At 42.4% G+C, this 23,646-nt stretch overlaps 1 protein-coding gene across 1 annotated transcript in view; it reads left to right on the top strand.

Annotated features, from left to right (window-relative positions):
* LOC306752903 (E3 ubiquitin-protein ligase HECW2-like) overlaps positions 1-23,646 on the top strand; it is a gene marked incomplete at its 5' end in the record, with an annotated part of 62,114 nt that overhangs the window by 8,354 nt on the left and 30,114 nt on the right. Inside the window, 11 exons of the mRNA XM_079236733.1 lie at positions 9,914-10,021; positions 10,146-10,240; positions 11,572-11,647; positions 11,737-11,906; positions 14,028-14,170; positions 14,584-14,684; positions 15,327-16,225; positions 16,323-16,464; positions 18,397-18,549; positions 22,163-22,313; positions 22,440-22,543. Of these exons, the coding sequence (XP_079092859.1) occupies positions 9,914-10,021; positions 10,146-10,240; positions 11,572-11,647; positions 11,737-11,906; positions 14,028-14,170; positions 14,584-14,684; positions 15,327-16,225; positions 16,323-16,464; positions 18,397-18,549; positions 22,163-22,313; positions 22,440-22,543 (2,142 nt within the window). The remainder of the gene's footprint in view (positions 1-9,913; positions 10,022-10,145; positions 10,241-11,571; positions 11,648-11,736; positions 11,907-14,027; positions 14,171-14,583; positions 14,685-15,326; positions 16,226-16,322; positions 16,465-18,396; positions 18,550-22,162; positions 22,314-22,439; positions 22,544-23,646) is intronic.

Here is a 23,646-nt window from a genome sequence, read left to right as displayed (position 1 = left end):
TGTGTGTGTGTGTGTGTGTGTTAGGGGGGAATGTGATGTTCAAATGCCTAGTGTGGAGCATATCATAAGGTCTTGAGGCAATACAATATACACAATATTTATGATTGATTAAAGTTGTAAATCGGTCAGATTAGACCCACGACACGACAGGAGGGTTGAGATAGCAGACTGTATAACGTATCCAACATAACGTTGGATACGTTATACAGTCTGCCCTGAGCGTTAGCTCAGAAAACACACGCCATGTTGTGCTGTCTGACCTGTTGTGGCGTTCTGGTTCACCTTCAGTGGTGCTCGGTAACGTTACTCGTGCCACATTGTGCCGCACGGTAGCTAGCAAGAGAGAAAAGAGTCAAAACTTGTCCAAACAGAGCTAGGCTTAGCAAACTAGCGCACCAACACACACACACACACACATACCACGGCGTCACACATAAACGATTCCAATTCATTTACAAGTTACACTAAACGCATGCCATTTATCAACTATATGAAGCCAAATGATTTATATCACAATTTAATGAGCAAATACTATATTTTGGTTATATTAGTAACACTCACGTCCAGGAAAGTGTGTCCCTACTTCCCTCTTAAAGTCACGTAGCGTTACATGGTAACTTTACTTGAGAAGACTGTGCTGTCTGTAATTAATGTACAGTTGCAAAATGCCTGGCAAAAAGGAACTATGAAGGAATAATAATGAGCTTCGTTACCTTGCTGTTGCTAAAGTTTAAGTGGACTCCGGTCAGAAATGTTGTAGCTCTTGCTCCAAAATTGTGTCGAGAGAAGCAAGTGTCCATCGACACACAACGTTATAGTCTGCTGTCATCTTTTATGTAACGCAGCAAAGGGTATAACAATGTTGTTTCCCCCTCTATATGATAGCTAAACCCAACATCTGTGTTGAAAATAATGTTAAAACGGATTATGGTGTATTCCCGCTCAAAATTACTGTATTGTGATTCACACCAACATGTATTAATGTAGTGTGATTCACAGCAACATTTATTTACAGCAAGATTCACCCAGGATTGAATTTTGACCATGATGCATTGCATATCTACAGCAACATGCTAGTTCTATAGTAAGAATATTGCCAGTATACAGTAATTTTACTGTGAAAACTACAGAAACTTGTTACAGTGCATTTAGTGACAAAACAATCCAAGAAAACTGCGGCACTAAAACACTGCACACAGAAAGAGCCATGATCAGAAGGAACGATATTAACTACCGTAAAAATTTGCCACCACGCTCAACTTAGGAGGCGCAATGGAAAACAGGCTGATGGCGAGGGAACCCCTGCCTCCCCCACCACCTCCACATTGTAGCCTCTCCGACGGGGAACCAAGCGGAGTGGCACCGTGGCGGGGTGAGAGGTGCCGCGGCACGAGTAGCAGCTGCTGCAGCCCGCTGCCCGATTTGAGCTCAAGTAAACAACACTGAAAATTCTGCATAAAAATAAAGTGTTGTCAGCTTTAGCTGCAGCAGCTAGCGGGACCAGCCCCGGCTCAACGCGGGCAGCAGTAGCAACAGCGCCGTGGCTTGTTTATGATTAAATACGACTGCAGATGTAAAAACATCACGGTCGGGATCGTGAGGTGAGGCGTGGGTGTACAGATCGAGACGACAAGCAGTGGGTTTCTTAACTCAAAAGTCTGTATTTCGGATGGGGCTAAGGCGGTGCTGAGAGGGAAATGTATTGAAATAGCCGTTAAATTAAATAAACAGAGACTTGAAAAGGAGAAACAATTAGAAAGTGATATAAAAAGATTGGGACATGAGCATAGAGTAACTGGGGACAAACATATATTGGAACAACTACAGGAGTGTAGAACTGCTCTGGATGAATTACTTACACGCAAAGCTGAGGGGGCGCTCAGATATACAAACCAAAGATATTATGAGATGGGGAATCGAGCAAGCCGGCTACTTGCCTTTCAGTTGAGAAAAGAGCAGTCAAATCGTATTGTTCCTAAAATAAGGCATCCAACATCCTTAGCTGAGGTTTCACATCCAGTTGAGGTGGCAGGGGCATTTCAAACTTTTTACAAGAATCTTTATGATGCACCAGAGGAAGCTCCAAGCATAGTGAAAATGGAGGGAATATTTAAGGATCTTAATTTAGTAAAGCTATCGGAAGCACAGGTGGAGGAGTTGACAGCCCCAATTTTAGAAAGTGAAATAGAAGGGATCATTGGATCTCTGAAAAATAATAAATCTCCGGGAACAGATGGTCTGCCTGGTGAATTTTACAAGACCTTTATGGAGGAGCTTGTGCCTAGGCTTTGTGGGGTCTTTAACTATGCTTTGCAGGAAAATGACCTACCCAAAAGTTGGTCAGAGGCCGTGCTAACAGTAATACACAAAGAGGGGAAGGATCCACTAGAGTGTGGCGCCAATAGGCCAATTAGTCTGCTTGGAAGTGATGTAAAGATTCTTAGTTCTATACTGGCGAATAGAATGCAGAAATACCTTGGGAAGTTTATCAATCCTGATCAGACGGGGTTTATACCGGATCGTCAAGGTGCAAATAATGTTAGAAGAGTTCTAAACTTACAATCAGTAGCAAGAGACTCGGCCTGTCCTTCAATGCTTCTCAGTCTGGACGCAGAGAAGGCGTTTGATAGGGTGGACTAGTCGTATTTAAATTATACTATGGAACGAATGGGATTTAATTGGACATTTATTAGATGGATTAACACTCTAAATAAAGACCCAATATCTAGAGTTAGGGTTAACGGACACTGCTCTCAATTTTTTAAATTTTAAGAAGGGGGTTCGGCAGGGAAATCCAGTGCAATTTTGTTTGCACTGAGTATTGAACCGCTGGCTGAGTTAATAAGGAGTAATGATCTAAATGATCTAGGCGCATTTTAATTTCACGGATGAGTTTTTTGTAGAGCAGTCCCACCCGGACATGTGTGTAAAAGTCAAAGTTCGGTCAAAGTTCGCAAAAACGGTGGGCTTTCACAACTAAAGAGGGTGCTATAGAGACATTTTCTCAGACTTTTGGTCGACACCCAAATTATATTAAAATTTTCGCCGAGTCGGATGGGTGTGCCAATTTTGAAGAATGTAGGTTTATCCCAAGCACCTCTTTTCCCTGCGCATAGGTCGACAATAATAAACAAACATTCGAATAACAATAGGTCCTCGACTCTGACTACGTCAGTGCTCGGGCCCTAATAATAATAATACTTAGCATTTCAATAGGTCCTCGATCTGACTACGTCAGTGCTCGGGCCCTAATAAATAAACATTAGCATTTCAATAGGTCCTCGACTCCGACTACGTCAGTGATCGGGCCCTAATAATAATAATAATAATAATAATACTTAGCATTTCAGTAGGTCCTCGATCTGACTACGTCAGTGCTCGGGCCCTAATAATAATAATACTTAGCATTTCAATAGGTCCTCGACTCTGACGTAGAATACATGTTACACACAACTCTGGCGTTGAACGGCGTCGCGTGGGAGCATCGCGGAAGTTCGATCCTTCGCCATGACCGAATAAACCGATGTAACTCGAGTCCACATGATAAGATCCTTTCTAGGTTTCACATGTTTGATCAGCCTCCAGGCCTGAAGACATGTGCAGTCTAATTTTTTATTAGAGTCATAGCGCCACCTAATGGTAACAGGAAGTAAATATTTCTATACTTTGGCTTGCTTCTCTTAGTAGGTCAGTCAGTAGATCAAATTACTTCTATACAAACATATGATTTTCATGACGCCAGCCCCCAAAGATTTTGATGTTTCGTGAAACGCTGTTGCCGTGGCGACCCATCCTTCGCGGTCAACAACAAAGTCACTTTTGAGGGACTAGGCATGCTCGACACGTAACTACACTTGGCACACACAATTAAAGGCAAAGATGTAGTTACCTGATGTGATTTGAATGACTCAAAATGGCACTTTGGCTCGATAGCGCCCCCTATAAATATTCAATTAAGCAGCCCCAGCGCTACGGTTGACCTACATGTATGAAACTTGCTCGGAATATGTAACACATGTAAACTTAAAAATAACTCTCTTAGGACCATGCTCTAAACTGTACAGGAAGTCAGATAGCGCCCCCTAAAAAAACGTGTTTTTTTTGACAACCTGTGAGTTGTGAAAGCCCACAGTTTTTGCCCCCTATCACCAATTGACCTGAAATTTAGCACACATGTCCGGTTGTGTCTGCTCTACAAAAACGTACGTGGTCACACTATAGTCCGCCGACTTAGAATTTCCACCATTTTGAATTTTGATGAAAACATATTTTTCCTCTTATCTTCCTAAACGCTGGCTTTGATTCGTACAAAATTCTCTGTGGATCATTAAGGGTTTAATTTCATGCAAATATATCAAAAGCGTGTTTGTATATCATTGTGTTCAAAAGAAAAGGACCCATTAACTTCTTAGGGGTAAATTCAACTAAATTCAACAAAGCAGCCCTTGCAGTACGTTCAACATAGATGTACAATATTTGATAGGCATATGTGCCACATATAAACTTAAAAATAACTCTCTTGGGACCATGCTCTAAACCGTACCAGAAGTCGGCCAACTTCGTTTTCGTCCTTCATTTCTAGTTCAAATTACCATAGTTTCCCAGTAGGTGGCGCTCTGACTATGAGTTAATATTGGCATGCAGAAGTCTTCAAGCCATGCCTCTCATAAAGCATGTTAACTTTGGAACAGTTTTGACAAAGTACAGTTGAGTTACAACAGCTTGCTCATACTCATGATATTAATACTTTCTGTCATATTCATGTAACGTGCTGGAACTCCGTTAAGTAATTCATTCTGGTCACATGACATCTATTGCTTCTGTCCATCTGGGAAGAGGGATCCTCCTCTGTTGCTCTCCCTCAGGTTTCTTTCCTTTGTTCACTGTGAAAGGGTTTTTGCTATCTTTATTTAGGGGAGTTTTTCCTGATCCCATGTGATGAGGTCCCTGGACAGGGATGTTATGTGTACAGATTGTAAAGCCCTTCGAGTCAAATTTGTATTTGTGATGTTGGGCTATATTAAATGAACTGACTTTAATTTAATTGTATGATCAAGAACCATATGAAATAGCCACCACACCACTTCCACGGCGTTCCATGAAACATCAATCTTTTCATCACTTTTGATACGTATTTGTATCTGTATATACATTTATATACATATTTACAAATAAAAATATATATACATATAACATCTATATACATATATATAATATACATATATATATATATATACAGTATGTATATATATTTGTGTGTATATATATATATATATGTGTGTATATATATATGTATATGTATATGTATATGTATATATATATATGTATATGTGTGTATATATGTATGTATATGTGTGTATATATGTATATATATATGTATATATATATATATATATATATATGTATATGTATGTATATATATATATGTATGTGTATATATGTATATATATGTATGTGTATATATGTGTATATATGTATATATATGTATGTGTATATATGTATGTATATGTATATATATATATATATATATATATATATATATATATATATATATATGTATATATATATATATATATATGTATATATATATATATATATGTATATATATATATATATATATATATGTATATATATATATATATATATATATGTATATATGTATATATATATATATATATGTATATATATATATATATATATATATACATATATATATATATATATGTATATATATATATATATATATATATGTGTATATATATATATATATATATATGTATGTGTATATATATATCTATCTATCTCCCTCTAAATTAAGCTAATTCAGCTGTGACTGGGCCCTCGCTTCAAGCACGTCGGGGTAAGCCGAAGGGTCGCCGGCTCGTCCGTCCGAGAACGTTCGCCTGCCAGGCGGATGTTCAAGGCCGGGAGAGCCGGCGACCCGCCGGCGTCCCCGACGTGCTTGAAGCGAGGGCCCAGTCACAGCTGCGAGCAGCTTTAATAATACTTAGCATTTCAATAGGTCCTCGACTCTGACTACGTCAGTGCTCGGGCCCTAATAATAATAATACTTAGCATTTCAATAGGTCCTCGACTCTGACTACGTCAGTGCTCAGGCCCTAATAATAATTAACTAACATTAGCATTTCAATAGGTCCTCGACTCTGACTACGTCAGTGCTCAGGCCCAATAATAATAAATGAACATTAGCTTTTCAATAGGTCCTGGGCCCTAATAATAATAAATAAACATTAGCATTTCAATAGGTCCTCGACTCTGACTACGTCAGTGCTCGGGCCCTAATAATAAATAAACATTAGCATTTCAATAGGTCCTCGACTCTGACTACGTCAGTGCTCGGGCCCTAATTAAAGCTGCTCGCAGCTGTGACTGGGCCCTCGCTTCCAGCACGTCGGGGACGCCGGCGGGTCGCCGGCTCTCCCGGCCTCGAACATCCGCCTGGCAGGCGAAGGTTCTCGGACGGACGAGCCGGCGACCCTTCGGCTTACCCCGACGCTAAATATAGCTGAACATAGCTGAACATAGCTGAATACAGCTGAATTTAGCTGAAAATAGCTGAATATAGCTTAAATAGCTGAAAAGAGAAACTACCTGGTGAAAAGTGTTGAAGCCCAAAAGCGTTGAACTGAACTGCTGAACATTCTTAATGTTTAAATGGAAAAGTTGGAAGCAAAACTGAAACAGTAGTAGTTGTAGTAGCAGAAATAACAGTAGCATGAGTGAAAGCAGTAGTTGTAGTCGCAGAAGTAGTAGTTATAGTAGTAGTATAAATAACAGTAGTATGAGTAGTAGTTGTAGTAGTATTTGAAATTACAGTAGTAGTAGTAGTTGAAATAACGGTAGTATGAGTAGTAGTAGTTGAAGTAACAGTAGTAGTAGTATAAGTAGTAGTTGAAATAACAGTAGTATGAGTAGAAGTAGTAGTAGTTGAAGTAACAGTAGTAGTAGTAGAAGTAGTTGAAATAACAGTAGTATGAGTAGAAGTAGTAGTAGTTGAAGTAACAGTAGTAGTAGTAGTTGAAGTAACAGTAGTATGAGTAGAAGTAGTAGTAGTTGAAGTAACAGTAGTAGTAGAAGTAGTTGAAATAACAGTAGTATGAGTAGAAGTAGTAGTAGTAGTATTCATAGTAATAGCAGTAGAAGTAGTCATATAGTAGTAGTAGTAGTAGCAGTAGTAGTAGTAGTATTAGTAGCAGGAGTAGCAGCAGTAGTAGTAATAGTCCAAATATTAGCAGCAGTAGTCAAAGTATTAGTCTGCGCATTAAGTATTTATTACAAAAATCCTCATTTGAGCTTTATGTTATGATACAGTTAATTCATGGGGCTTTTATTTTGAAAGGACAGACAGACAGACAGGAGGCTTTACAATGCCTTTGACTGAATATCTGCATGAATGTCACACACTCCAATGTGCGTGCAGATTGTGTACAAAACCATCATATTTGGAGGCAAAAACATACTCAAATCACCATTATAGTACATTCAACAGAGAGGAGAGGAGGAGACCATCGCACTGATATTGTTGACATTTTTATGGAGTTTAAATAGCTCCACTGAGGCTCACGTTCACACACACACGCGACAGTGCGCGCGACCATATTACCACGTGCACGCACGCGGCCATTCACGCGCACGTACACTCGCGGACATAGACACACAGTCAGTGAGCATAGCAAACTTCATGCCAGTGATCAAATTCCATTCCTTTCCAGCAACAGCCTGCTCCTGTGTTCTCTGTGTGTGTGTGTGTGTGTGTGTGTGTGTCCCCACAATGACGTTAAAATAATGAGTGTAAAGCGGTGATTAGTTCAAACTGAAAACACCTGTGACATGAGGGAGAGACTGAGTTGTATGATCTCCATAGACTCCAGTGCATTTTTTTTTCATAAAAAGCTTCATATCTCAAGAACTTCAAAAGTAAGATGCCAAAATAATAATATTTTCTGAGAGATAAGACTCTTGCGAACGCGTCTATGTCTAGGCTACACGATGTGTCTCTAGTCGCAATTTCTAAATCAGATACGGTCGTCGGAGAGAGACATTTTTGAGGAAGATTTAACATGGGAGGGAATGGAAGAAGAAGGAGGCCACCTCTCACATATCGTCTGATTTAAACATGTCTGAATCTGTTGGATTCAAATCGACCCAAGTTTACGAAGTAAGACAAGATTTCCTACGTTTTGATGTATAAATTATGCCCAAAGACCTAGTATTGTGGAGGAGATGGCAAAAAGCAAAGGAGGAGGAGATAAGGTGCAAAATACGTACGGAAGAAATAGAATAATAAAAAATAAAAAAAAGAAGTTGAATAAAGAAGACGATAACAATAGTTGGACTGCTGAAAGCATTCCAACTAATAAAAAAAAAGAAGTTGAATAAAGAAGACGATAACAATAGTTGGACTGCTGAAGCATTCCAGTTCAAACAGTACACCGGTTTCAAGCATAAACATTTCACATAACAGTCTCTGCTTTTGGCAGGTGACAAGATTGAACATTCACATTGATTGTTCACATTGATGTTATAGGTGCAGCGGACGCCGCTACTTACATCTCATGGTGACTAACTTGACTAATGGTGTTAAGAAAATGCCTGCTGAGTAAATTATTTCCCCAAAATGGCCGCATTTATGACCCAGTGCCATTGATGATAACTACCAAGTTTGGTATGGAAAGAACGTATTGTTTAGTAGAAAAGTGCAAAATCGTGTTTTTCACAAAATCCAAGATGGCGGAAAATATTCATAGGCGGACTTTATGGGTCTGAGAGGCTTTTTTTGTAGAGCAGGTGGAGATGGTCATGTGTGAATTTTTTCAAGTAAAAGAAACATTCTGGGCGAGGGGCGTCGCCGGTCCAACTTGTAGGGGGCGCTAGAGAGTCATTTTTGGGAACTTTTTCCCCCGGCTTTGATACATCCCTATTTTCACCAGGCCTGACAAGTGTTCCAAATTTGGTGAGTTTTGAATATGACAAGTCCCACAAAAAGCAGTCCAATGTACAAAAATAAAAAAACGGAATAATAATAATAATCCCAGCAATTTCAATAGGGTCCTACTCGGGGTCCGACTGCTGAAGCATTCCAACTAATAAGCCCGAGCAATACTATGAAGTGCGCTTTGCTGCAGGGGTCTATGACCCTACAGCTGAAGCCACACTTAATTACTGGAGGTACCATTTTACAAAAGTTTCTGGGTTTTTTTCTCCCCAGGTACTAGAACTGTTTCCAGGCCTGCTGTCAGCCATTGTCCCCTCGAGCCTGAGTTCCGTTACCTCACCCCGCTGTGTGTGTGTGTGTGTGTGTGTGTGTGTGTGTGTGTGTGTGTGTGTGTGTGTGTGTGTGTCTCAGACTGTGTTATCAGGTCAGACAGATGTGCATGTGTGAGGAATTTGCTGTCACCAACAAAGGCTCAGAGGTTATTGATGGTGACCTGGTGTGACAGAGGGCAAGGGGTGCCCAGGCCTGTGTGTGCGTGTGACAGACAGACATCAGCATTGATCCACTAGGACACTGGCCATTTGTCACAGGATGAATACATGAATGTTTGATCACTCTACACAGAACCAAGTTCAACCACTCTTCAGGAACCAATGACCAACCTGCTGGTTTGTGAATGGAACATGCTCCCTAACCTTTTTTTAAATTATTATTCTTGTGACACCTTGGAGGAAAGGAGTCTGTTTCTAGCTCCTTGACACATTTCAGATGTTACATATTTAAAAACAAAATAAATTAGGCAACGCTGTCATTTTAATCCCTTCCTAAGAATGCCGTCTCGACTTACTGTTGCCTAATTTACAAAAGCATTGGTTTAAAGCCATGGGTGGTATTGAAATAAAAGACAGAGGGAGACAATGGGAACAACTTGTGAATATAAATGTGTGCGTTTTACAGATGAGACGTGCGTGGCTAACGTGTGGGACTCCAAGAATCGTGGAGTGAATGGCACCCAGAGAGGACAGATTGTGTGGAGACTGGAGCCGGAACCCTACTTCATGGAGTGTGAGTGGATCTAACAATCTTTATCAGTTGTATAGTGGATATGGAGGAGCTTTGTCAGATCTGAGAAAATTACCTCGATAATGTCGTAGTAATGTCATCATTTCTGTCTTTCTTCTCTCCACAGCAGAGACAAAGATCTGCTTTAAGTACTATCATGGTGTAAGTGGAGCATTAAGAGCAACGACACCTTGTATCACCGTCAAGAACCCTGGAGTACCGGTATGTCAGTGTGTGGGTCGCATCAACGTCCCTCGTCATTCCTCCACCTCTTTCACCATCATCTCTTATTTCTTCTTTCTGGTCTCGTAAAAAACCATCACATCCTAAATCATCATGAGTCATCTGATTGGCCTCCAGTGGCAAATGATCAGTTGCCATATTTTTAAAGCATTGCAGACTAAACTTTTAATCCTGCTCCAGACACATAAGGCATGCACAGAAAATAAATTAAGTTAGTTTTTTATCACGACCTATTGTTTCAAATTACAACTGTCAGGAATGACAGGTTGCATGGGTGGATTTTGAGACACAGGACCCATGGGCCTCACCACTCCTCCTACATAAGAGCAAGATACACAGCCAGTATAGTTGTTTAGTCTTTCTGTGGTTTGCTTTTCTTTGTGGTTATTTTGTGTTTGTTCGTAGTTGTTTTGTGTCTCTTTGTAATTGTTTAATGTCACTTTTGAATTGTTTTGGTCTTTTTGTAGTTATCTTTTGTCCGTGGCTCTGCTTGTAGTTAGTTTGTGTCTCTTTGTGGTTATTTCTTATTTATTTTTCTTCATTTTGAGTCTCTTTCTGGTTCTTATGTGTCTCATTGAGTAACATTTTGTAGGTGAAGGCCAGGGGGGCCCTTGACACTTTAGACCCCATGTCGTGTGCCCAGTAGGTGCAATCAGTAATATATCCAAGCTGGCCATGGTATCTGCTTTGCGAGTATTGTAAAATAGCAGGGTAATGCTTTGTCACAAGTCAAGCCTTGATAATATATGTAAGTCCTACAATGAGGTAGATGTGTTTTAGTCTGAGGTTAACTTTCTGTGTGTTTCCAAAGGATTTAAAAAAAAATGGGGCCTATCTTCTTCAACTAAAAAGGTGACAAAAAGGATTACTTGAGGGTCCAGTTCAGAGAAGTTTTGAGAAGAAATCTTCTTAACTGCTGCCCCTTAACCCAGATCATTTATTGGGTAACATATTTTAGGTTACACTCAGCTTAGATAGAAACTGGAAACAAATTAAGAGATGGAAGGGATGCAGTCAGAGTGAATGGAAGGAAGTGAATGGAGTAAAGTGGACGTCATTGAGCTCTTGGCAGCATAATCTGAGGCTAAGAGACATTTGCTCCAGTTGAGTCAGTAAAATGTGAAGCAGAAAGCTTGAATCAGGGCTCACTCTCATTATTCCTCTCCGCTCCCTCGCTGATATGCCTCCTTTTAACTTGTCATCAATATCTAATGTTTTTGTTTCTCTAACAGTGAAGTTGGTTCTCTCTCAAAATGGGAAGGGTAAGTGGTCTGCTCATAATGCTCTCCTGTTGGTTGATTTCTCATCAGGTGGGCAGTGAAGGCCAAGTAGAGGACCAATCAGGGACTGAGCACTGTCGTAAACTAGTCAGCTTCACCCTATCTGGTATGAGGACTGATTCAGTGGAATTCTTGTGTACTATTGTGGTCCAGTAAAAGACACAAATGTTTCTCAATGTGTGTTTTCTACTCTAGGCATACGGGCGGTGGGCCTTAAGAAGGGCATGTTCTTCAACCCCGACCCCTACTTGAAGATGTCAATACAGCCCGGGAAGAGGAGCGGCCTACCTAAATTCACCCACCACGGCCAGGAGAGACGCTCCTCCATTATAGCCAACACAACCAACCCTGTGTGGCACGGGGAGGTCAGCGCAAACACACACACGCACCTTTACTTCTAAAAGTTATACAAAATATGTGTTGCACAGTGGTGCTTAGAATTTCACATTTTCAGTAAATTTCCGGAAAATTTCCAAGTTGTACAAAATTGAAATGGGGTCAGGGATTATATTGTCGGTGTTCTCTAGTTTCACTTAAAACAATTGCAACAAGGAGGAGCTCTAATGTGAGCTTTTGTTCAGCATCCTGTCGACACCAGAAGTGTCAATATTTCATGTTGTGTAAAAAGGAAATATAATGCTCATTTTAATAAATTGGATTACTAGAATATGCTTAAAAGGTTGCCACTGAAGGAAGTGCTTTAACACTGAATATCTTCTGTTTCACGCACTTGCATGTCGAGAATTTATATCTACGACGTCACGTGTACCTTGCATGACCCAGTCGGGTGTGAGTTCCAGTGTCATTCCCACAGAATCTTCAGGGTTTTTATGGGGATAGAGTGAAAAGGCACTGCTGTGACAACCTTATCTTCCTGTGTGTGTGCTACTTTTCTTTCAAGTGAGGCCATTCAGCTATCTAAGGGATCACTGATAACGATCAATTTGATCAGGCAGAAGGCTGGGGGCCAATGCCAGAATTGATGTATCCCAGGGCTAAAATGGAAACTACCCAGGGGTCTATAGTGTGAGATGCCCAGTAGTGAAGCTACTGTTGGGAATACAATCCTAAAGGCCCTTAGACCTCATGTCCTTGCCCCTGGCTTATGCCGGCTTTGGGGTGGTAATGCTAAAGCCAGTTGTTGCCTTAAGGACAAACAAGCAGGGTCGCGATTGCAATAAACTGGCCTCTCAGTGGAGAGCTAAGACCCAAGTGGCTACTGGAGTGAGATGGTGCCTGGGAGTGGCCCAAGAGGGCAGGCATAGAACTACTAGGCCTGCGGGATGGGGGCATGACCCTGTGAAGACATGAGAACTGCTACCTGGTCTGATTAGCTTGGGCAATCTATACAGTGAAAGGGAGCAGTAGCTGTCAATAGCGTTCCACCAAATTAGCCTGAGCAAAAGCACTCTGCTAACTGTGAAAACAGGCCAGAAAACAGGCCATGAGAGGGGAGTGAGGATACTCTTTTCAGTAGCACAGTAGATGTAAATATTATCTTCCCACCAAGTTAGGCCAAGCAAGAGCACTCCGCTAACTGCGAAAGCAGTAATTTACAGGAAACAATGCAAACAGTATCAACACCAGTATCCTACCAGGTTAGCCTAAGCAAGGGCAAACAGGATGTATAACTCTACCGTGAGAGGGGATTGGGGACACTCTTTACTGACACAGCTAAACAGCGTGCATCCACTCAGTGGATGCACGCTGTTTAGCACACTGCTAAATCAGCTCGAAAGAGCTTTGCTATCCATGAACAAAAAACAAAAAAAAGTTACGTTAACGTTATAGAAAAAACATTCTTAATTGATCTCATCGATAGATGTTTACAAGTGGTCCTTATCACCCTGGTGATGTCCGAGGATTAGAGGGTGATTTCAGATAGCATGCCAGCATTCCAAAAGCAAAACAGGCGAGTCTATGGCAACAGCAACATGTACATGCAGCATGGAGCTCCCATGAAATTTGCTAAATTTTTGTCTTAATTTGTTGGGTTTTTGTTTTATTATTGGAGCACTTATGGCTTAGGACATAAAAATATAATAATGCTCATAAACGGCAGAGAAAAAAGTGTGGGGATCGGATTCATTCGTGAGGAGCAGACCGTGAGCTGATAACCGCTAGCGACCAACCACCCAGCCAGACCAGATGGACCAAACGGCACTACAAGCAAAGTCAAGTGGGCAGAGAGCCGAGATGGAAGCTAAGCTAACCAAACTAGAACCTGATGCCATTCCACCACCCAATCTGATCCTGGCCAGTAGCAGGAAAATTCAGGCAGACCCAGAAACGGGAGGTCGGTGACTGTGCACACACTTTACAGAGACCTGGCTTCACATTGGCATCAAAGATCAAGCTGCACTTGACCACGGGCGGGTGCAGGACTAAATGGCACCGGACTAAATGCACAATGTAAATAAAAAGTAAATATACTAAATGTCCACATTATGTCAAAACTATACTTTTTACTATTTATCTTCCTGTAGAAATACACCTTTGTGGCTCTGATGACTGACGTGTTGGAGATCGAGGTGAAGGATAAGTTTGCCAAGAGCCGACCGATCATCAAGCGGTTTCTGGGTCAGCTGATCCTCCCTATACAGAGGCTTCTGGAGGGGCTGACCGCTGAGTGAGTCTCCACACACACAGCTCTATTCACTTTGGGTACATGTCTATGAAAGGTGCAGGTTTTCAGATAAGCACTCAGACAGAAAGCAGAAACTTCTGAAGAGGTTGACAGTTATCTGACCTTCAGCACTTAACCACAGTGACTCGCAATAGTGCAGTCAATACTGATCAATACGTCCTAATCAACTCATTGTTCAGGCATTGATTTGATATTGATCCACAACTGAAGACATTATGTACTCTAGTGAATCATGATGTATGCAAAGGTTGACAGTTTATAGTGGTAGGAGGTGGGGTAAACTCATTGCACATGAATGGCAATTTGTTTTAAATAAATAATAATGGGAATTTTCTGACAAAGTATGGCTGTCAGTAAGGACATAACTAATAAATAATGTGTGCGTGTGTGTGTAGTGATCAGCCAGTCAGCTACAGCCTGTGTCGTCGTCTTCCTACGGACCATGTGAGCGGGCAGCTTTCGTTCAGGGTGGTTGTCACCTCCACTGGACATGAAGGTGTGTGTGTATGTTTACATTATGCTGTTTTGTGGTAATGTAAATGAGCAACACACACATTAGTGTACAGTGTTTTTGCATGATCAAAAGTTTTTGACAGTCACATTCACGTCATTTATCAAATAATATATGTGGTAATCCATGTGAATGGATTAATACACTTTGAGGGGGTTTGTGATATGGCCCTCTGGATACAATAGATAGTTTGTATCCAGAGAGGTATAAATAAAAGTAATTTGTTATTTATACCCACTGGATTCATTCATTTGTGGGAAAATATAATACTATAAAATGTGTTCTCTGCTCAATGCTGTACATAGCAGACTGACCCCAGCAGTTTTCATTGTATTAAATACCACATAAGGGATATTATAGTATTTTTAAAATGTTACAGACACCCTAGTCCGTAATCTTATTTAGCTGGTATGACAGTTGAATACTACAACGTAAAGCTGTTAATGTTTATTTTTTATATCGAAGAGTTCCACACTTTTTTTCAGAATTCCAGATGCATATTCTCACAGTTTAACTTCACAAGTTCCTCGAAACCATTTCTTCGGTTTATCAATCCATCTGCACAGATTTCCATGGCCAACATTTGCTTATCCTCATTCTTCTTTTGTCATTCTCTCTTTCTCCTAGAAGCCTCCCCAGAGGCTGTGGGAGCTGTCTTAGGTGCAGTGAACGGTGACCCTGGAAGTCCCTCTGACGACGAAGACCTCCCTCACCAATCCTCCTCTTCACGAGCCAGATACAGACCTTCTCCCACAGGCCCTGACGAAGGCTCCATGTTAGTCAATGGTGCTTGTTACTATGGCGATCACAGTATTTGGCGGGAGCCTGGGCAGATGGGACAGGAGGATCTGCTCGCTGTCACTCTGAACTGTCACACCCACCGGCAGGTGTCGCTCAACGACTACCTAGACACCATCGAGGCGCCGAGAAGTCCCGGTGACCGACCTCTCGTAGGGCCCCCGCCGAAACTCCGCTCCAGCTTTCCAACAGACACACGGCTCAATGCCATGCTGCACATAGACTCAGATGAGGATGAGGAGACTGCGGTGCAGCACAGGGAGCAATCCCAGGAGACAAGGACACAGCAAAGCACAGACTTAGCCTTATCGAGGAGATGGGCTGAGTCTCAACAGGGGAACGAGGGTTCAAAAGTAGAGCCAGATGAGCAGACCGGAGCTGCAACTGGGTTCAATGCAGGTTCCTCTACCAGGACTCAGCCTGGAACTGAACCTGCAGGGCCCAAACCTGTAGATGAAGCTGGAGTAGCACAGGTAGGAACATCAACAGCTGCTGAGACTGCAGCTGGGGCCAGAGAGGTTGCTGGAGCGTCAGCAGAGGCTGCACATGTCACTGGAGAAACTTTGACAGCTTCCAGCTCATCTCAGGCATCAGGGAATGATGTACAATCAGTAGCTGGGCTGGGGGAGTCTGTGGGAGAATGTACCTGTCAGGAGCAGAGCAGCAGGATGGGGGCCAACCAGGAGGTACCCTGCAATCCCTCACTTGGTCCACTTTCACCCATTCAGGTGAGGAGTTGTAGTTCATGTCTTTCATATCAGCTGGACAGAGCTTTTTTCAAAATCTCATCTTTATTTATTTATTTTTTCCCTCTCCTGTCCACAGGAGGTGGAGACAAGAAAAGAAGTGGCTCCGAAGGCCGAGGAGGAAGGGGAGTCATCAAGCAGTGAGGCAAATGGACTAGTAGCAGCAGTTTCTCCTGTGAGCAGCATCATAGCGAACCAAGGAGGAGCCATTTCTGAAGTTGGTAGGTGGTAAATGTGTCTGTTTATGGGCAACAATATTTTTTTAAATGTTCTAAAAATACAATATAACAATGTGCTAAAGCTGCCACAAGGAACTTTCCTTTTATCTTGAGTTTGGCAGTTTCTGTGGACAGAAACAGTAGTTTCAGTCCAGTAGAGAAATAAGCTATAGAGAAAAAAAAAGTCGTACCATTTCTGCTGTAAAATTGGGCATTTTAACATAAGGGTCTATGGAGATTGAGGACATCCAGGGCGGAGCTCGTTCCTGGGTACTGCAGGTTCCAGGGGGATTCTTGTCTTGGATTTAAAAATTTAAATAAGCTGGCATCGCTTTGAGACAGGATGTTACGTAGGTGAAAAATGGCAGTCCTTGGGATTTGTTTTATGTGGGAGTGAAAAGACAGATCCTCACGGCATATATGCTTTTCATTGTCGACATCCACATGAATATTACAGACCTGGGTACTCAGTTAGGTTTTAGTTATACAAAATAAATCAATATGATTGTCTGAGATTAAATAATTTACTAATACAGCTTCAGATGACACCTGATATTTAAGAGTCCACATATCCTATTTGGTTGCACTGTTGCGTTGATGGTGTTAACTCTTCTTCTGGTTACTTTTTATTTAATTAATTTAAGTGGCCGTGGGGCAGACACAGTCTCTATAGAGTTTTGGGTGAGAAAGTGCTCTAATGGAAGTGCAGAGAAGGTTTTAAAACTGCAACTCTGCTTCCGCTTCCTGGTCTGAACTCTGGGTTGTCATGGATTACGTCCGCTAATAAAGTTGATCATATTTGTAGAAATTAGATCTCCTCCATCCAATGTGGGATCGATGCCGTTTCTCCTAATCAGACCAGGTTTTCCCGAGAAAGTCCGGCAATTATCTACAAAGCCCACATTGTTTCTTGGACACCACCTCGACAACCAGCGGTGGAATGATGACATGCGGCCATCATTACTGCCAACGTGTATTACAATCTTGCTGTATTTACAGTACGTTTATCTTTTAGCCCGCAGTTTTAAATAGGATTCAATGTCACCCGCTATGGCCCCGGGAATGCATGGGTTTCGCTATCTTCACGTTTCTCAGAATGGAGCAGCTGATAACCAGAGTTGGTTTTACAGCGGGTGTGCCGCTAAGTCGGGAGAACCAGTTAGAAACGTGAAGTGGTTGGTGGTGCACCATGTGCTTCTGCTATGACGATTATAGGATGCCTAGAATCAACACCAGCCAGACAGAGTGAACTATTCCTACAGTGTTTAGGAGCAATGTCCCAGCCAAGATGCTTGTACATTTGTGCAGAGACACATTATGAACTGCTGCAGTGAATAAAAGATACTAGGAGATGTTGGGTTCAGGGATCCTCATTCAATAAATGTTTTAGATTTTTTACTTATCCAATTTTACATAATTTTGGACTATAAAGACAAAGCTTGATGTAGTTAAATACATATTTTATTATTTACAGATCACATTCCAGCCTCAGCCTCAACATCCTTCTGGAAATGTTTGCCAATGAAGACAGCGATTCAGAAAACATATATATTGTTTAATTTATTAACAAATATATATATTATGACAAAATAGTTGATACATTATTTTACAAAAAGGACATAAACATTGTATCAGTAAACTAAAGTAGTCTTGCTCTCACTCTCCTTTCTCCCTCCTTTCTGTGTGTGTGTGTGTGTGTGTGTGTGTGTGTGTGTGTGTGTGTGTGTGTGTGTGCACGCGCGCACCCATACACACACACACACACACACACATCCTTACTTTGACTTCATTATTTAACACTAACAATATCATGCATTCACAGATGTAACGTTTATGTTGCTAAATTCAAAACATTTAAGCCCGGCAAAATAACCTGGCAATGTACTGGAGGTTACCATTTGGTTGCACTACACATAAAAAACATGTTAATTACAGGAGCGAGAGCCAGCGGTCTGGAGGAGCAGGAGGAGGGGGAGGTGTGGAGGAGGAGGCAGTCCATGCAGGCCTCCGGAGGCACAGCTCAGAACCAGGAGGTGTGTGGGGCCAGAGGCAGTCAGAACGGGACAGTGGGTGTGGAGAGAGAGACAGGTGAGATACACGATGTACATGGATTTTCTTTTGCTCTATTCCAGTTTAAATAGTTTGAATAAACATATTTATCATTTTATTTACAAGGGAAAAATATTGCAACACATTCTTACTTCTTGGATAGCTTTACTTCTCTATGAGGCGTGACTGAGCAGTAATAGTATAGTAGCCTCACTGGAGGTTTTCATAATAGTTTACATTTTTCACAATCTTTAACAGTCTCTGCTGCAGAATTACATTTTATTTATACGGGAGTAACGGACACTGGCATATGCGGAGAACAATCTGGCAATGAGTGTGTGCAGTGGCGGCCGGCCAATAGAGGCCACCCACCTTGAGCCACCAAGCTTTCCTGCTTGTCCTCTCTGCTAGTGCACCTTTTCAGCTACTGCCGTGCACGTCTCTGCTGCTAGTGCACGTCGTGGGGCTAGATCGATTTTGCCCCAGGAAGACGGGTCTAATATGCAGTTTAGACATACAATTTATTCAATCAGCACCCTAAAAAAGACTTCCGGGAGGGCTATTCTCATCTTGCCCCAGGCTGCGCGTTCCTGTGTCTCCTTCTCCTCAGGGCAGACGAGGCGCACGCCACTCATTATAACAACATTCAATTCAGTTTATTTTATATAGCCTAACATCACAAATACAAGTTTGCCTCGGAGAGCTTTACAATCTGTACACATGACATCCCTGTCCCGGGACCTCACATCAGATCAGGAAAAACTCCCCCAATAAAGATAGTAAAAACCCTTTCACAAGGAAAAAAAGGGGAAGAAACCTGAGGGAGAGCAACAGAGAAGGATCCCTCTTCCCAGATGGACAGAAGCAATAGATGTCATGTGGCCAGAATGAATAACGTAACAGAGTTACAGCACATATTGAATATTATAAATAAATTGTTCATATAATGAGTAGTAGGCATGGTCCATGATCCAGATAGCCACGATCCATTAAGTAGAAGGAGGTAGAGAGGAGGGGCATCAGCAGGGCCATGGCAGCTGGCAGGACCGGTTCCAGGCCAGTTGCATACGCAGGGCCATGGCAGCAGGCAGGACCGGTTCCAGTCAGCCACGATCCATGGAAAAAGAAAGTAGAGTTAGTAATGTGCATTGAAGAGACAATCATTTATCCAGAAGGAGAGAAAGAAGAGGTGAAGAGGAGAGGAGGAGCGAAAAAGGAAGAGAAGGAGAGAAGGAGCTCAGTGTATCCTAAGATGTCCCCCAGCAGTCTAGGCCTATAGCAGCATATCTAGGGGCTGGACCAGGGCAAACCTGAGCCAGCCCTAACTATAAGTCTGAAACAGCCCTAACTATAAGCGCTATCAAAGAGGAAAGTCTTAAGTCTACTCTGAAATGAGGTTACCGTGCCTGCCCCCTGGACTGAAAGTGGAAGCTGATTCCACAGAAGAGGAGCCTGATAACTAAAAACTCTAGCCCCCAACCTACTTTTTAACACTCTGGGAACCACAAGTAACCCTGCATTCAGTGAGCGTAATGCTCTAGTGGGGTAATATGGCACTATAAGGTCCTTAAGATATGATGGTGTATCACCAGTTAAGGCTTTGTAGCGATGCCATCAAGAGAAACCATATCATCAGATACTTGATTTCTGAGGTGTTCTGGGCCGAGTAAAATAACTTCAGTCTTGTCCGAGTTCAGCAGCAGGAAGTTGCAGGTCATCCAGGTTTTGATGTCTTTAAGACACACTTGAAGTTTAGCGACCTGGTGGGTTTCATCTGGCTTGATCGACAGATATAGTTGAGTATCATCGGCATAACAGTGAAAGTTTATGGAGTGTTTTCTGATAATACTGCTTAAAGGAAGCATATATAAGGTGAATAAAATTGGTCCAAGCACAGAACCTTGTGGAACTCCATGGCGAACGTCAGTGGTCATTGAGGCCTCATCGTTTACAAATACAAACTGAGATCGATCTGATAAATACGACTTAAACCAGCATAGGGCTGTACCTTTAATACCAATCAACTGGTCTAGTCTCTGTAATAAGATCTCATGGTCAATGGTGTCAAACGCTGCACTAAGGTCTAACAAGACCAGTACAGAGACAAGTCCCCTATCTGATGCAACTGGAAGGTCATTAGTCATTGTCAGTAGTGCCGTCTCTGTGCTATGATGCTTTCTAAATCCTGACTGAAACTTCTCCATTAAACTATTGTTATGTAAAAAGTCACACAACTGATTTGCGACTACCTTCTCCAGTATCTTATAGAGGAAGGGAAGGTTAGAGATAGGTCTGTAGTTAGCCAACACCTCTGGATCCAGAGTGGACTTCTTAAGAAGAGGTTTAATTACAGCTACTTTAAAAGACTGTGGTACATGACCCATTAGTAAAGACCCATTGATAATATCTAGTAGAGAGGCACTAACTAAAGGTAAAACTTCCTTAAACAGCTTAGTCGGAACAGGGTCCAGGAGACGGGTAGACGATTTAGAAGTAGAAACCATTGAAGACAGTTGGTCGAGGTTGATGGTAAAAAATCCATCCAGACACACAACAGGGCCCACAGCCTCCTCCATGGCCATCCCACCTGAGAATGGACCGGCAGTATTCGAGGGCAGGAGATCACTGATCCTGCCTCTAATAACCAGAATCTTACCATTGAAGAAGTTCATGAAGTCATTACTACTGAGGTCTATAGAAATACACGGATCCGCCAAGCTATGGTGCTCTCTATTAGTGATGAGTAGTAGGCTCCTCTGGCATTACGGAGGGCCTTCTTATATGTTCTCAGACTATCCCGCCAAACCAACCGGGACTCCTCCAGATCGTTGGAACGCCATATGCCCTCAAGCTTCCGTGATGCTTGCTTTAATATACGGGTCTGAGGTTATACCATGGAGCGAGCCTCCTTCGCTTCATGATCCTCTTTTTTAGAGGGGTTATCGAGTCCAGTGTCATTCTCAATGAGCCAGTAGCACTATCGACGAGCTGATCAATCTGGGAGGGAGTAAAGATAGCACAGGAGTCCTCTGTTATATTGAGACATGGTAATGAATCAAATACAGAAGGAATCGCTTCCTTAAATCTAGCAACAGCACCGTCAGTTAGACATCTGGTGTAAAAACTCTTGCCTAACGCTGTACAATCCGGTAGTATAAACTCAAAAGTTATAAGGCAATGGTCTGATAAAAGAGGGTTCTGAGGAAACACTACTAAATGCTCCACGTCAATGCCATATGTAAGAACTGTAATTAATGCTCTGTGAGGCGGAGCGGCTCGCGGCAGCACTCGCTGCTCGCTGAGGACAGAAACTACATAACAATACGTGCTTTGACGCTGAGGACAGAAACTACAGAACAAGACGCGCTTCAGTCTGATGGCAACAAGCCGGTCTGTGAGGCTGCGGAGGCGTGCACGCACATACGTAAATTGCCTTCAGAGTAAAAGCAGTGCCGTTGTATTGCATTTATGGCGTGCATCTTATTTATTTATTTTTCTTTTTTGATTGACCTCACGGGGCCGGACTGGGAGAGCCGTAAGATGCCCAGATCTGAACTACGCCGTCTGGGAGAGATTTAAAGTGCAGCACCTGTGTGGGCAGCATTAAGATATATATATATATATATAATTTGTGTGTGTGTGTGTGTACCAGACTGGGAGGCTCGTATCGACAGCCATGGTAGAATCTTTTACGTGGACCATGTGAACAGAACCACAACTTGGCAGCGTCCCACCGCTCCCCCCTCCACGCAGACCCTCCAGAGGTCCAACTCCATCCAGCAGATGGAGCAGCTGAACCGCAGGTCAAATCGCACACACAGATACTCTACTCCTCAAACTGTGAAAGCAAACGGCTAACTAAAATAAACCAATATTTGAATCTACCAATTTTGCCATTACCTTGATTACTAACACAAACACCTTTTCAGGTATCAGAGTATACGTAGGACAATAACCAATGACAGCAGACCAGAGGAGCAGCCAGCCAATGAGCTGCTGGCTGAGGAGACTGACACGCAACCTTCCATACCAGGTAATCCTCTCATGTACTACATGTATTATAGTCTGAGTATAATCTCAGGGGTCGGCAACCCGCGGCTCCGCAGCCGCATGCGGCGCTTTAGCCCCTCTGTTGTGGCTCCCTGAGGCTTTGACAAAAAAAAAATAGACTTATTTTATTCTTTTTTTGCCCACTGGAAAAACTTCCAAAGGGAATCCCTCTTATCTTGGAGTTTTAGGTGATATTGGATCACTGAAAATAAAAATTTTAATATTTGTTATTCTAAAATGTGCGTCACATCTTGTCACGTCGCTGTCAAGCCTCTTCCCCTGCAGGTGGTGTCATAACCCGGCTCTTAGACCATGACAAATACGGCACAGACCACAGTGGAGGGTAACGTAGGACGTTTATTCTTACAAAATAATAAAATATTTACCCTTAATGGCGTGTAAAAATGGAAGGTAGGCGTTGCCAGTGGAAGCGAACACAGGACAAGGCAAGACAAGGCAACACAAGGCAACACAACATAAGGCAACATAAGGCAACGCAACACAGGGCAACGCAACACAGGGCAACGCAACACAGGGCAACGCAGGCAAGCCGGCGCAACGACCTGGAGTCACTCAGCATACATCCGAGAGGAAAACCTCCCCGCGCCGTGAGCAACGCTACTGCAGGGCTTTTATGCCGTCCCCCTTCCCGCACCAGGTGCTCTGCATCGCGTCATCTGCTCTCCAGGGACAAAGGGAGAAAAGCACACCTGCAGTGATTAGGGACAGAGACAAGGACCGTCACAGTGGCTACTCGTGATTCAGAGCCCCAGAAGAGCGATTCCTCAACTGCTGCAGCAAACTGAGCAAAGTAGATATACTTTCAGGAAGTGGATCACGTTTTCCAAACTCCACTACTGCTGTTGGTTCTGTGGCAGCTCATGAGACACTCAGGCGTCCGTTAGTAAAAACGGATCCATCCTCCTCCGTTTGCGGTGCTTTAAAAGTCTGTAGTGAGGACGTTCAGTGTAAACGTAGCAAAATATATGAGTTTTAAAATGGAAAACTCACGTGAAGAGGACAGGGATTAAACCTGCTACCTTTTGGTTACAGGGTGAACACTCCAGCACATGAGCCACATATATA

The sequence above is a fragment of the Taurulus bubalis genome (assembly GCF_910589615.1).
Source record: "Taurulus bubalis genome assembly, chromosome: 21".
Lineage (NCBI taxonomy): Eukaryota > Metazoa > Chordata > Actinopteri > Perciformes > Cottidae > Taurulus > Taurulus bubalis.
The sequence above is the reverse complement of the archived record's forward strand: the minus strand, read 5'-3'. Positions and strand labels throughout refer to the sequence as shown.